General features: G+C 38.3%; 1 protein-coding gene and 1 non-coding gene across 2 annotated transcripts; one reads left to right on the top strand and one right to left on the bottom strand.

Moving 5' to 3' along the window:
- Positions 1-359: 359 nt before the first annotated feature.
- Positions 360-466, top strand: LOC141645464 (small nucleolar RNA R71). Its single transcript, XR_012544946.1, has one exon. It is a non-coding gene; the product is annotated as a small nucleolar RNA R71 (small nucleolar RNA).
- An 11,025-nt stretch (positions 467-11,491) lies between these two features.
- Positions 11,492-13,063, bottom strand: LOC141641589 (uncharacterized). The gene is made up of 4 exons (XM_074450246.1): positions 12,946-13,063; positions 12,691-12,788; positions 11,758-12,205; positions 11,492-11,712 (listed from the first exon to the last, which is right to left on the bottom strand). Exons 1-4 carry the CDS (start codon positions 13,061-13,063, stop codon positions 11,492-11,494), a joined length of 885 nt encoding a protein of 294 aa, XP_074306347.1.
- Positions 13,064-14,871: the final 1,808 nt, after the last annotated feature.

The following is a 14,871-nucleotide window of genomic DNA, read 5'->3' as shown; positions in this document are numbered from 1 at the left end:
TCTCACATATCCCACTTAGGATTGATGACGATGCCGTCATGGCATTAACATGATGCTTTGGTGATTTTGAGGCTTCTTCAAGTCTAGCCATAGCTTTTTCAAACTTCAAATTGATTGTGTCAATGTGAGCACTAAGTTGAGCACCCAATTGAGTAACGGAGTTCACTTCATGCCTTCCTCCTCTAGTAACCTTGCGAGGTCTACTATATTGTGAGTTATGGACCGCCATTTCCTAAATCTTGTTCTATGTTTGATTGTCATCAACTTCGGTGAACATTCCATTTGATCCCATGTTGAGAATGTTCCTTGAATCTTCATATAGACCGTTCCAAAATTGTTGTACCAAGAACCACTCGCTAAGTCCATGATGAGGACATGAGCGACAAATTCCCTTGAACCGCTCCCAAGCTTCATACAAAGATTCTTCATCCCTTTGCTTAAAACCCGTAATTTGAGCTCTTAGAATGTTAGTCTTTTCTGGTGGGTAGAATTTTTTGTAGAAAGCTAGAGCCAATTTCTTCCAAGAATCTATTCCGAGAGTGGCCTTATCAAGGCCCTTCAACCATTGTTTCGCGGTGCCCATTAGAGAAAAAGGAAATAAGACCCATCGAATTTGTTCTTGAGTTACACCGGTTTGAGAAATCGCATCACAATAGTCACAAAAGATTTCCATATGAGAATGAGGGTCTTCACTAGGCATCCCCCCAAATTGGCTCCTTTCGACTAATTGGATAAAGGCGGATTTAGCAATAAAATTTCCGGTCAAATGTTGTGGTGTGGGAGTACCATTGGGTAGGTTCTCCTTGGTGGGTACGGAATGTGATGAAAACTTAGGCATTGTGGGTTGATTTTGTATGGTATTTTGTGTTGGGTTCTCCTCACCTTCTCTTGCAAAAGGGTTGATGAACTCAATAGTTGGTTGAATATCCACAACCTCACTAATACCTCTCAAATTCCTCCTAGCAAATCTTCTATTGTTTGTCAAAGTTTTTTCAATTTCACGATCAAAAGGTAACAAATCACCTTGTGACCTTCTAGACATGCAAAATATCAAACAACTCGAAAACAATTAGAACAAACCTTGAGGAGTTTTACTTCCCCAAGGCAAAGAAAGACAGAACTAATAACAATATAAGAAAATCTAAATCAAGTTAACACCGTCCCCGGCAACGGCGCCATTTTTTGGTTCGGTCCGTTTCGTGTTCACAATTGAATAGATGTTGTCGTTGGGTCACGTCCAAATCAAAACACAATTTATAGCTTCACAAACAACTCTACAATTAGTAAAGAGGCAAGTAAAGGTCGGATCCCAAGGGACGGGAATTGAGATGAGATTTCTATTGAAACTAGTGGTGTCTTAGGGGTGTCACAATTTGGGTTGATGTAGAAGGTCACTAACTAAATAGCAATGTAAGTAAATAAGCAAGATGAAATGAAAGGGTTGTAAACAATTGATAAAAAGCACTAGGGTATCATGGGGTAGGGGAATCATGGGAATTGGTCATACAAACATGTTCTCAAATTATAAGCAAGCAATTATTGTTGTGATGGATTGAGTTGGGTTGTATCTTACAATCCTAGGAAAGTTGGGTCCCGGAGCCGAATCGATTAGATTGTACAACACCTACAAGTCGACTTAATCTTCCCTACTCAACAACATGCATGGTCTAATGAAACTCAAGTTGGTTTATGTCTTACAAGTCTCATTGAAAAGATAGGTGATGGGTAAAAAATGCAAGGATTCATAGGCTCACATTTCATCAAACATAACATGTGCATGAGTTGAGATCAAAACAAGCAAGCAAATAAACCATGAAAGCATATTAATTTAAGCATGAATCATCCCCCATGTTAGTTTCCCCTAATTACCCATTAACCCTAGCTAGGTCACTACTCACTCATTATCATGTTGATCATGCAAGCAAGGTTGTCAATCATACCAACAAAATGAAACATGATGAACAAATGAAAGTAATTAACAATAATTAAAAAGGGATTAAGAGAATTATACCTACTAATGATTCCAATAATAAAACAAAGAATAAAAGAAGTATTTGATGCTTGATTGAGAGGTTGTCAATCTCCCAATAATAACCCAAATAATCTTCAATTACCCAAAATAAAGGATGAACAAAGGAAAGATTAAGGAAATAAAACTTGTATTAAAACTTGATTAATTGTTTATTACAATACTAAAGAGAGATTTGATTGATATTAAATACTCTAATAATTGATAAGAAGAACATGCTCTTCTAATTAGACTAATGGGGTATTTATAGTGGAAATTAGGTGGATGCATTAGGGTTAACTAAGGGCTAAACTAGTAATTACACTTTTTAGATTGAGCAGGGAGACGCCGGTATTTTTCGAAGGAATGGCTTCTTTCTTTCAAGCTTGAGAAAGACGAAATTGTGCTGGGGATGAATCCGGGCGTATTGGTGTCGGGACGGGCGGATTGTAGCAGGGGAAGACGGGCGTCTTTGGGAGAAGACGGCCGGATTCTGGTGGCTGCTTACCCGGGCGTCTTTGGCAGAAGACGCACGGATTGTGCTGTGGAGGACGGGCGGATTCATGGCAATCCGCACGGATTGCTGTTCAGCTTTGTTCCTTCTTCTTTTCTTCCCTTTTCTTCATAAAATCCTTGGGGATTTCCTCGGGGACGCAAGGATCCTTTCGTCAACATTTCTCATCTACTATAATATGTACAAAGGCCTTCTAATCTTGTCTCTCCTTGATTCTTGGTCATTGAATTCAATCAATTTAGTCTCGTTTTGCCATGAAAATGCAAGATTTGCACTCCTTTCCTACCAAGGGATCAAAATCTCAAAGAATATGCAAAACAAAGAACTAAAGACAATAAATGACCCAAATATGCACTAAAAAGCATGGGAACAAGGCTAATTCGGGGGCTAAATATGCGCTAATTATGGTCACATCACTCGCACTAATCGCAATTAATCAGGGCCCCAGCATGCATGCACACGAACATGGAACGTAGGAATATCTGCGCTACCATAATCCTGCAGCGTCTCCATCGGTCCTAGAATGACGATAAACTTGCCTCAATGACGCCCCTGTCGGCTATAAACGAGATGAACACACCTTGCGTCATGAACAAGGTTAAGTAGTCCAAAAACTGCGGCATACGCCTAAATCAGCCATCAGGCTGGCACGGCAGCTAGCTTAGTCTGGATCAGCCTTTTCAGGCTGGCCAGGCTGGTCTAAATCAGCCTCCTAGGTTGACACGGCCACTTCTCCCTACATTGAGGCATACGCCTAAATCAGCCACCAGGCTGACACGGCATCTAGCTGAGTCAGAACGTCAGCCTTCACAGGATGACAGGACTCGCCTAAATCAGCCAAACAGGCTGACACAGCAAATTTCCTAAAAATAGGGAAAGTAAATAACAAAGCGCACGATATGTAAGCTAAAGCCTTGTCAAACTATGGCAAGGGGCATTTTCAAAATATGGCCAAAAGTATGGCCCAAAGTTTAACCGCCATCTTGGCGGAGCAACCACAGAAAGAGTTTTAAAAAATTACAATGTCTGCCACCTGTGGGCCAGACTACCAAAAGTTCATCAAAACACAAAAAACTTAATTAACGGTCACATTAATGACCTCCACCTCTGGCACTTCCTTTGCCTGCAGACCCCTCGTTTCAGGTACCGCACCAGTCTGTGCATCCTCAGCCGCCATAGCTCCCTGAGCTCCGTCAGCAGCATCCTGGGACGTCCTAGCTCCATCCCCAGCAGCTTCCTCAGCAAGTGCAGGAGAATTCACCTCCCCAACTTCAGGCATCAAAGACACCCGGATCAGGGTTGGGTGGGGTAGAGCATCTCCACTGTTTCTCCTCTTCCTCTATAGCCTGCTGGGTAGGAGCCTCTTCGAGGGCAGCACGCATCCCGCTGATCTTTCCCCGCCAGGTAGCATAGGCAACAACGTTGGCGGCCAGGGAGATCAGCTCACTGATCTTCTCATCACAGCGCTTGAGGGAGTCAGAGAAAGTATTGCATACCACCTGAGTACGCGCCAGCTGATCATCCCCCTCTTTCAGCTTCTCCTTGGTGACAGCAAGCTCCGTCTTCAGCTCCACCACACGCTCCTTCAGATCAATCCGTTGCTGCGCCAGATCAGCAACAGTCTCCTTCAGCTCCTGGTTCTTGGCGCTGGTAGCACGGCTGGTGGTCTGCACTATGTTGATCATCTTCCTGTTGTAGAGCGCAGACTGAAGGGTCTGGGGCAGGAAAAATGAGAAGTCAGCAAGAAAGTCGAGAGATGGAATCTAAACAAGAGAAGACAAACGGGTAGAGGACGAAGAATATTTACCATGAAGGCGTTATGCACGTCATTCTCAGCCATCTCCTCTGGGGAGAACTCTGAGAATGTCTCCTCAACAGGAGGGAAGAGCAACTGATCAATCTCCGGCCAATACGGTACCTTGTCCACATTCCCAAAGCCTTCTGGGAAATGAGAAATGATGCCCCCACTAGACGAAGCACGAGGACTGGCAGGAGGAGTAGGCGGATGGCGAGATAACGGGTTGACCTCCAAGGGTTCACGTGCAGCAGAGCTGGAAACTGTGGGAGGAGTCTGGAAGGAAGCAGCAGGAGCACTCCTCTTGGGGGCAGAGGCCACATCAGGACTAGAAGAAGGTCTCTTTCTTTTGGCACTTTGGAGGATGATTTCCAACTGATCAACTTTGGAACCTGCAAGCACATATAGCCTCAGACGACAGAATGCTTAAAACGTCAGCAGAAACAGCATGCAAATGAAAGTGGTTGTAGAAGTCTTACCAGAAGACATACTGTGAGCTGACTGAGGAGGATTGGAGGAGGAAGCAGGTGAAAAACCAGGAAGCAGATCTGGGAACTTTCTTTCGGATTCAGAGATGCTGAACAATTTGCTGCGGGCAGGGATCTTGGCACCAATACGGATAAGGTCATAGGGGCCTGCACGAAGACAATGAAGTAAGCTAGTAAGCAGCAAGATAAAATAAAACAGGTGACAGGAAGGCTACTTACTCGAAGTCAGAACCCATTTCTCGAAAATATAGTCAGCAGGAGGCTGGATGGAGTCCTTCCTCACGTAGAAGAAGTCCTCAAACCATTTCTCATCATGGGATTTTGACGCATGTTCGAAGAGAGCCTCTCCATGACCCCGGAATGAGAACTGACCCCTGCCTAGGGATCTGATGCTGTACATGTGGGCTAGATCACCCAGAGTGACATATTTACCGGTGCTCTGACCAGCGGCCAGAGAATAGAGAAGAACTCTCCAAATGGCAGCAGAAATTTGTGCCATGGCAAAGTTGTTGGTGAAGATGAAGTCTTGAATGAGTTTAGGGAAAGGAAAACGGAGGTCATATCTAAACGGGTACAGGTAGAAGCTCACCCACCCTGGATGGAGGGCGTCAGCTTTTTGTCCCAGTTCAGGGATGGCGATATCCACCCCATCACCAAGACCAAGCAGATTCTTGATCGTGGGAATGTCGGTCGGAGTTAGAGCAGAGTCGCAGTCGTGGGGATGCTTAAAAAGTCCCCTAGAAGGGAAGGTTGGGTCAAGATTACGGTCGGAGGGTGTGGAGGTTGACGAAGATTGTCAAGTTTTACCCATGGTAGAGAGAGAAAATGAAAATTAAAGAAGGAATTAGGAAGGATTACCTGATGAAGGAAAGGGAGGAAGAGGAACAGTGAAGCCTGCGAGGAACGAAGGAAAAGGAAGGTTGAGGGTTTAGGAGAGAGAAGATTTTTTGAAATGATTTGGGATTAATGAGAGTGGAAGATGGACGTTGGAGTTATAAAGAGGAGAGAGGGAGTTATGTGCGAGAAAAGAGGCGAAGGGCGGCTGAAGTGATGGATTGCATGGGAAGGAGTAAAAAAGACGGCGTAGGTTTTTTTTTGGCATTTGGTTACGTAAAATTCCTTGCTCGATACTTGAAAGCGTACTTCACAAGAAATTTGGGGCAAACTGTTTGGGCTCAAAATAGCACAATAAAGAAGGCCCACTTAATAAAGTAAAGGCTATGAAAGAAGTGATGAGGAGGAAGGAAGCCCGCGGTTGGAGAAAGGGGAAACGGGCTCAAGGAAGATTAGGAGCCCATCATAGGAGGCGTCCGCATTAAGGAAAGAAGTGTCAGGGAGAAGTTAGGGAGATCAGGGAGAATTGGCAAGGGAGTCCGGGTTTTGGAAAGAGTCCTTATGGAAATTATATTCCCTTTCCATATTCGAGGTAGGACATATCTAGGGTTCTTACCCTATAAATAGCCAGGGAAGCAAATCAAGAAGGGCATTCAACACCGGCATTCATAAATCAACATCCAAGATCACATCTCGACATATAATATACGTTCGTCCTAGATCTTGCAGGCCGGACACCTAGGGCCAGCAGGATTAGCTTTGAGCCATAATTGTAATCATCCTCCTATTCATATAGTGCAATACTTGGCAGGGTACCATCCCTCCCGCGGTTGTTCCCACGTTGGGTTTTCCGCGTCACCAAATCTCACGTGTTAATTTACATTACGCACTTTATTTTTCTATTTATTTATTTACATACAACCGACCAACGAGTAAGACTACATTGACCCTAATTAATCGACTTGGGTAAAAATAGCTAAACACATATTTAGTTCAAATCAAACATTTTACATTTTTATTTGTAAACTATACTTTTCAAACTTGCAAATCCGACAACGAATATTACTAACATAATAGTAATTATTCCGAGTCGTGCAAATAATACTTGCAAATTATTAATCACAAAAAACGGTTTTAAACAACCTTTTTAACAACCAGGAGACGTCCCTTGGGTCGTCGTCTGACTCCCGCCCCAAGAGGCCGTCTGCTTTCTTATTTTAAAACATGGGCAGAGCCCTTCCTTCGCCAATAGGCTCGCGCCCCAATGGGGCTGCCTGGCACTATTTTGTTTCGTTTTAGCATTTGGCTAGGACGATCCCGATTACGGTTAATCCGAATACATGACGGATCAGATTGACAAGTTTACGTGTTTTTACACTTTGTCATTTGACACCGTTTTTCAAAACAATGGAATCGTGTTAAGCATCGTAATCCGAATTTGGTAAATGGATGTTTAATTTCCGTCTCACATGCAAATCATTTTAAATCCAACTTTGACACCAATTTCTTGGTACATGGATAAACTAACCGACTTAGGAAATTCTCACATGTTAGGTTAAACTTTTGGATGCGCATTCATGCATTTACCGTTTTATCAACTCTTGCACTTAAACAACCACGATCGATCAGTAGAGGCCGCTAACGCGGGCGGGATTGGGTGTTCGATTAAAGGGCTTCCCAGTACGTAGCCTCACCCTTTACTCAGAACCTTTGGATAGTGGATGGCCTTATCCAGGGCGTACGAGAGTCATTTTAGGCATAGAATGCCAAAAGGGGGACGAGTCCTTATCTTTAGTACCTATGTCAAGCACCGCTTTTTGCCTTGATTGACCTAGGTATAAAGTGGATTTCGAACGGATTCTGGGCATCCCATAAATGCTTGGTGGCGACTCCGAACATCTCTAATCGTTTCGAGACCCTTGCCGAGATGAAACCGACCGATCTAACACAATCCGGTCGAAAGCATTTTTTTACGCCGCCGAGCGTGGCTTTCAAAAGACCGATGTATGTCCCACAGATCGGCTGGGGCGTGCAGGTGGCTACATCCACACAAAGTAATAATAATAAATTCCTAGTATGGCCTTCCTAAAATAGAAAATCAAATAATCTATTACATATTCGGAAACCAACTCCTTTGGTCCCTTGAATCTTCAAGTGGCACGCCACCCAAGAACACAGTCTTCGTCGGAACGCCTTTCCGAATGGCACCGTCTTGAAGAAACTCCATGATTACAAATAATAATAAAAATACAAAACTATTCCTATTATACATTTGTAATATGAAAAATTAGTAAAAATAAAAGTGATACGAGATCACATTAAATTACAATTGAATCAATATTCCCTTTCATTACGGGTAATATCGATTAAAAGTAAGGCCATACTAAGACAAAATTACATAATTCAAAATTATATAAATAAAAACATTCAACAATTGAAATATGCAGCATTATAATATGTGTCTATCATGCCAAATTATATGCCAAATCGCTCTATTTAACTTATATTGTATATATAACCCGGTTTTATGGAAATGCGTGATGAATGATGATAACTTCTTAAAATCACAAATTAACACTTAAATTACATCTAAGCTCAAGTTAATTATCCTAATACTCTTAGGACTCAAAAATTAGTCATCACTCAATTTTTGACAATAATTCAACTTGATTTAATTTTTATGCTCATTTTTTTACCTTAAAATCATAATATTTATGAAATAAATCCAAATTAAATTACAATAATTTTAAAATTTGAATTTTAAATTTTTGAACATTCTGGAATAATTACATGACACTCATAATGTCAAAAATCATGGTTAAAATTTTTGAATTAATTTCGAGAAAATATAGTTGCAATTTATCGGTTTTATCTCATAAAACATCTAAAGTATCAAAAAATAGTCACTATTTATGCCATTTTTACACTAAAAATTCATAAATCATGCTAAATGAGATCATTTCATCTCAAAATTTACAAACACTGTGTAAATCATGCATATGACAACATATTAAAGTTTCATGGCCTGGTTCGAAGTTTAACTATTTTTAACCATTTTACCTCTTTTAATCCATTTTTATCTCATAAAAATCATAAATCTTGCAATATTAATCAAATTAATACTAAATTTTAAACACAACTTTTAAAATATTCATGTGAGGTCATATAAAATTTTAAAGGTTAGAGAGTAAGTTTAACCATTTTTAGTCATTTAACCTCCATTTATGCCATTTTTACACTAAAAATTCATAAATTATGAAATATTAATCACATTAATATGATATTTTACATGCAATACATAAAATATTCATGTGAGGTCATACTCAAATATCACGGCCAGTAGTGAAGGTTAACTTATTTTAGTGAATAAAAGTTCATTTTACTCATAAAAATGTAATAAATTCACTAAAAATCATTAAAATGAGCAATAAATTTCCATAAATCATAAAAATGACCTAAAAAACATTTTAGGACCAGAATATATAACATGCATTATTATTTCGTGACTTACTCTTATAAATCATAAATTTTTTGTTTTATATGTTAACATTTTAACTCGGAAAAACAATAACCGATTATGCATGCAACATCCTATGCTCTTATACCACTTGTTAGGTTTATTTACTTCTTATTAGACTCCTCTAATAGTGAACTAATTAAATTCTTAATTATTTGTTCTTTAGATCTAGTGCATGCATAACAAAATAAGAGATTTATAAGAAAAACAATGTCCCTTACATTGTATATTGGTTCGAAATTAATGGGCACAAATAAGGTCACCTTCCTTATTTGTTCTTGAGCTTAATATGTTGGATGATCCTCCAAAAATCTCAATGTAGAGATTCTCCTCTTAATTGCACCCAAGATTAGCCCTTATCACTACTAAATAATATTAACTAGATATTTATTTAGTAGTCTACCTTAAAATTGATTACTAATACTCATATATTACACTAATAATATTAGTAATTTCTTTGAACAATTTGAATCAAAACTTCTCATGTTTTAATAGAAAGAAAACTATGAATAATGGAGGTTTTGCATGTGATGAAGAGTAAGCATCTTTTGAGAGAATAAGTGAGTAATATGAACAAAATGTTCTCTCACTCTTGCTTACATGGTCCGGCCAAAATGCTCTCTTTAGAGCACTTTTGGTCTTCTCAAAATCACATCTATATGGTATAGGGTAGTAGGTTTTGTGTATAAAGCATTGTCATAAGTTGTTGGAGTATCTTTCCAATAACAAAATGACAAAACCAATAGACTCAAGCATGCACCCATTTGGACGGTACACTTATGCTTATATGAGTCCATTTTTGTCTTATAATATTTGTCCCACAAATGCTTATAAGTCTTATGATTAATTATCTTACATAATTAAATATTAATTTGATCATACAACAATTATGTGACAAATTAATAAATATATATTCACTGAACTTATTGAGTAATATTTTACCATTATATCAACAAATAATGGGTCCCATAATAGCTAGTAGTTAAATTTACAACCTCTTGTAAATGTAAATAACTAATTACCTCTACCTCGAAATATTTATAAAATCTCAACATAATTTAGTAAATTAACATATTAATTCACTAAATTGAATCTTATTTAATCAGATTTCAATAAGATACATATTTCCTCTCATAAATATAAATTATTCATATTTAAGGAATTAATCAACTTGTATCAACATACAATTAATTAATTTTACTGATAAGGGCATCATCCTTTAGGTGTGACCTTAAGGGATCAACTGACCACCACCGTCCCACGACAGTAATGTCAAACTCTAGTAAGCCAATCATTACCAATTAATGTTGATCAGTTGACTATTTAATTTAACATCCCTCTCGTATTCTTAATATGAGATTTAATTGTGATATTAAATCATGTGATCGCACTATTATTGAGGACACATATTCCAACAAAAATATCTTAAGACAATCTATTCTAGATTTAATCTAATATATTACTTGCACAAGGAGTATAGTCGATTAAGAGAAACGGCTCATAAGCCCATCTCACTCGAAAACCCTAGTCGAAATAAGGTGTGTGGATTTACGGTTTATGTTTGAACAACTTAACAAACCCTAGGTAGCATGACGACTCATAAGTCATTTTACTAACCAATAGGATATATGTAAATTATTCAATCTTATCCCACATCATTCCTCAATCAGACATACATGTATTTTCGAAAATATATAGATAATTTTGAGCTTTCGAAAATTAATTTTAAAATCTTAAAATCGTGCCTTCAAAATGCATCCTAATGTTATAACACAAAGGTATTTTTGATAACTTATACCTTGATTAACTCGCTCTTTTAAATCTTATACCTAAGATAACTTTCTTTAAATTGTTATATCTAAAATAACATTTTCTTCCAAACTTGATACCAAATCTTTAAAAAAATCCCTAAATTGGCGATTTTTTTTTTTTGCAAAAGTTTATCATTTCATTTCCAAAGAGAAAAGAAATTACAATTTTTCAATAAAATCACTCTAGCAAACAACTCAAGTCTAAGACTCAAGTACTCCATGCTCCAACCAAGAGCAACCTATGAACAAAGCCTATCTACAAACGCAGAAAAACGAGGATTCATATACAGTCTCACCAATACAAGGTATTTAACACGATTTACCCCAGCCTGAACAGTATGCTCCTGGTTCCTAAAGAGTCTCCCATTCGTTTCTATCCATATGCTATAAATGGATGCAGCTAGAGTCATTCTAAACCAGGTAGCAGCCCAACCAACCTGACTGCTAGAAGCATAACTCTATTGTATTCTCTCGATCAAATCAAAGCTCCTGACTGAAAAATGTTGTCAATGCTGCAAAGCTACTCAGACAGCCTGAGAAAACAAGCATCTGAAGAATAAATGTTGGTGACTTTCCAAAGCTTGCTTACAAAGACTGCATCTATTCACCAAATGGAAGCCCCATGGCTGCAAGTTATCAACTGTTGCCAACTTCCCTTGAGCAGCAAGAATGGCTATAACCCTGTGTCTTGGAACTGGAGCCTCAAGCAAATACTCATAGATATTACTAGTTTGAAGCTTACCACCTTTCACCCAGGAATCAAACAGTTCAATTGCTACCTAGTGTGAACCTGCTTTGGCAAGCAGAACATTCCTAGCAGCCAAAACTCCCTTAAGACTAGAAGAAAACTGATCTTTAGAAGCAAGAGACCAGATTGTCTCATTTTTCAAGACATACTCTTTGTGCCACCTAACCCACAATCCTGTAGAATCAGTAGAGAACTTCCAAATCCAGTGAATCATCAAGGCTATATTCCAAGTTTGCACATTCTTAATATTAAATCCCCCTCTACTCCAAGGAGCACAAATGTGTTTCCAGCTTTTGAATTGCAGTTTCCTCTCCCCTTCCTTTATTCCCCAGAAAAAGTTCCTACTTAACTGGTTTATCTGTTTGAGTACCTTTTGAGTAAGCAACATACTAGAACACCAAAAATTCTCTAGACAAAAAATGACAGCATAAAGCAACTGAGCCTTACCAGCATAAGTAAGGGACTTAGTTGACCAATGCTGCAACTTATTCTGAATTTTAATGACCAAAGAATCAAACATACTGACTGAATATCTAGAAGATCCAAGGGGCAATCCCAGATATCGAAAAGGAAAACCTCCTTCAGAAAAACCAGTAGCATCCAAAATTGCAGATCTGGCCTCCTAAGCAACTCCCCCAAAATATATACTCCCTCCAACTTTTATTATATGACGTTTAAGCCTTTCATAAAATTTTTCTATTAGATGACGTTTTGGACTTCTCAGTTAATTTGCTATTAAATTCAAAGTCTTCACATGACGTTTTCAATTCCAAAGCAAAGAAAGATTTACAAAAAAATTATTTCTTGATGGAGATGAAGATGTCGAAGAGGCAGTGGGACTTTTTGTAGTATTTCTAAAGCATAACACACCCCTTAATTAATGTCATTATAATTAGTTAGTAATTTCCTTAATAAGTGTGCTTTTTAGTAAAACGTCATATAATAAAAGTTAGAGGGAGTATTAGTCTTCTCCACATTAGCACTGAGACCAGAAACTGAAGCAAATTTAGTCAAAGCATGTTGAACTGCTATCACAGAAGGAACATCCCTTCGAACAAACATCATCAAGTCATCTTCAAAGATTAGATGAGTAAAGTTGAATTTGCTACATTTAGGGTGGAAAAAGACCAAAGGCTCCTGGCAAAGAAGTCTTAAAGATCTGGACATTCAAGATCTCCATGCTGAGTACAAAGAGATATGGGGAAAGAGGGTCCCCTTATCTAATCCAACCTTTACCAGAGAAAAAACCAAAGAGACCACCATTAAGCTTCAAAGAATACCAAGTACCAGTGATACAACCAAGAACCCAGTTGATGAACTGCTGAGGAAACCCAATCTCTTGTAACATGTCAGCAACAAAGCTCCATTGCGATCAAAAGCTTTCTTTATGTCTATTTTTTTTAAATTGGCAATTTTGCCCTTACTAATTTGATGGATTTTAGTAGTGGTAATCGTGGATGTGTGGGTTAATTGCTGGGGGAAGGATGATGATGATGTTTAATCAGTAAGGACAAGATCGTCAATTCAAGGCTATTTTTGAGATTTTGTATCAAGTTTGGAAGAAAAAAGTCATTTTAGGTATAAGATTTTAATTAAAATTATTTTTGGTATAAGATTTGAAAAAGTGAATTATTTAAGGTATAAGTTATCAAAAAAGCCTAACATAAATGACTAGAACATTAAGTTTGGTAAATAAAGTTATAGGTGAAATAGCTTAACTTTACCTTTCCAATATTACTTCCAAAGATACCTTCATTAGATGATGTCCTATACTAGCTAATCTTCCTGGAGATCTTCAGTGGTAGGATCATCTCTTCATCTTGATCATAAACTCTTCATCTGGAGCTTCTTATAGACTTGATCATGTCTTTGGCTTGAGTGATCATCATACTTGTGAATGAAGTAGTCACAATGATGCTTTAGGAATATTTAATGTTATAGCTCAAGCAGCTATAACATTACAATGATGCTTCACAAATCTTCAATGTTATAGCCATGGGTGCTATAACATTGTTTGCTATGGTAACCTTTATTAAATCTAACAAATGATTACGCGCAAGAGTATATATATGATAAATCACACTTGTCATTATCAAAACAAAACATATAACTATATGATCCAACACTCCCCATGGCTCTTGGACAGTGGTGCATCGCACCACGTCACCTCGGATCTTGATAATCTCCCGTTGCACCACTCATACGACGGTACTGATGAAATAGTCATAGGCAATGGCTCCAGTCTTCCTATTCTCAACACTGTTTCTACTTTACTCTCCTCTTCCTTCAAATTAACCAATGTTTTTCATGTTCCTTTAATGCATTAAAATATAATTTTCGTGTCTAAATTTTGTATCGATAATAATGTGTCCATTAACTTTACCTCTTATTCTTTCTTTGTCAAGGACCTTAACACCGGTGCAATTCTTTACAAGGGAACAGCAAAGGATGGAGTGTACTACTAGCCGATGTCGTCCTCGCCTCAAGGTCACACGACCTCTCTTTTAGATGCTGACCTTCATCACCGTTTTGGCCACCTGCAATTTTCGTTTTAACCATTGTTTCCAGTTTTGATGTTAAGACAATTCTTTTGAATAATACTTGCAATGCTTGCCGTACCTATAAGAGTCACAAATTGTCGTCTGATGTGTCGTCTCTTCAATCTCAATTTCCACTTGAAATAATTTTCAGTGACTTATGGTCCTCACCTATCTTCTCGGTTAATCAATTCAAATATTATGTGATTTTTTTCGGATCATTATACTAAATTCACGTGGTTATTTCCTCTTGAAAAGAAGTTCGACACACACTTTACCTTTTTAACATTTAAATCACTCGTTGAGAAACAATTCTCGCGCCCTATTTAAATGTTTTACTTTGACAATGGCGAAGAATTTGAAAAAATCAAACCTGACTTTGCGAAATTTGAAATTCAGCATCTAACATCGCCGCCACACACCTCCGAGCACAATGGATTTGCGGAAAAACGACATCGACATATTGTAGACACCGGCCTTGCTCTCCTTGCCCACGCCTCTATGCCTCTCGCGTATTGGTCTTATGCCTTTCAAACAGTCGTCTACTTAATCAATCGTATGCCCACATCCACCTTACAAAATGAATCCCCACTCTCGTCTTTTCCAACGTCGTCCCAAA

Source organism: Silene latifolia, chromosome 2, assembly GCF_048544455.1.
Source record: "Silene latifolia isolate original U9 population chromosome 2, ASM4854445v1, whole genome shotgun sequence".
In the NCBI taxonomy this organism is placed as follows: Eukaryota; Viridiplantae; Streptophyta; class Magnoliopsida; order Caryophyllales; family Caryophyllaceae; genus Silene; species Silene latifolia.
The sequence above is the reverse complement of the archived record's forward strand: the minus strand, read 5'-3'. Positions and strand labels throughout refer to the sequence as shown.

Coding starts and splice junctions, on each gene's coding strand:
- LOC141641589 (XM_074450246.1), bottom strand. CDS start 13,063: ATGTTACAAGAGATTGGGTTTCCTCAGCAGTTCATCAACTGGGTTCTT. Junction 12,789..12,945: donor TGGTTTTTTCTCTGGTAAAG/GTTGGATTAGAT, acceptor TAATCTTTGAAG/ATGACTTGATGATGTTTGTT. Junction 11,713..11,757: donor TGTTCTGCTTGCCAAAGCAG/GTTCACACTAGG, acceptor CCTGGGTGAAAG/GTGGTAAGCTTCAAACTAGT.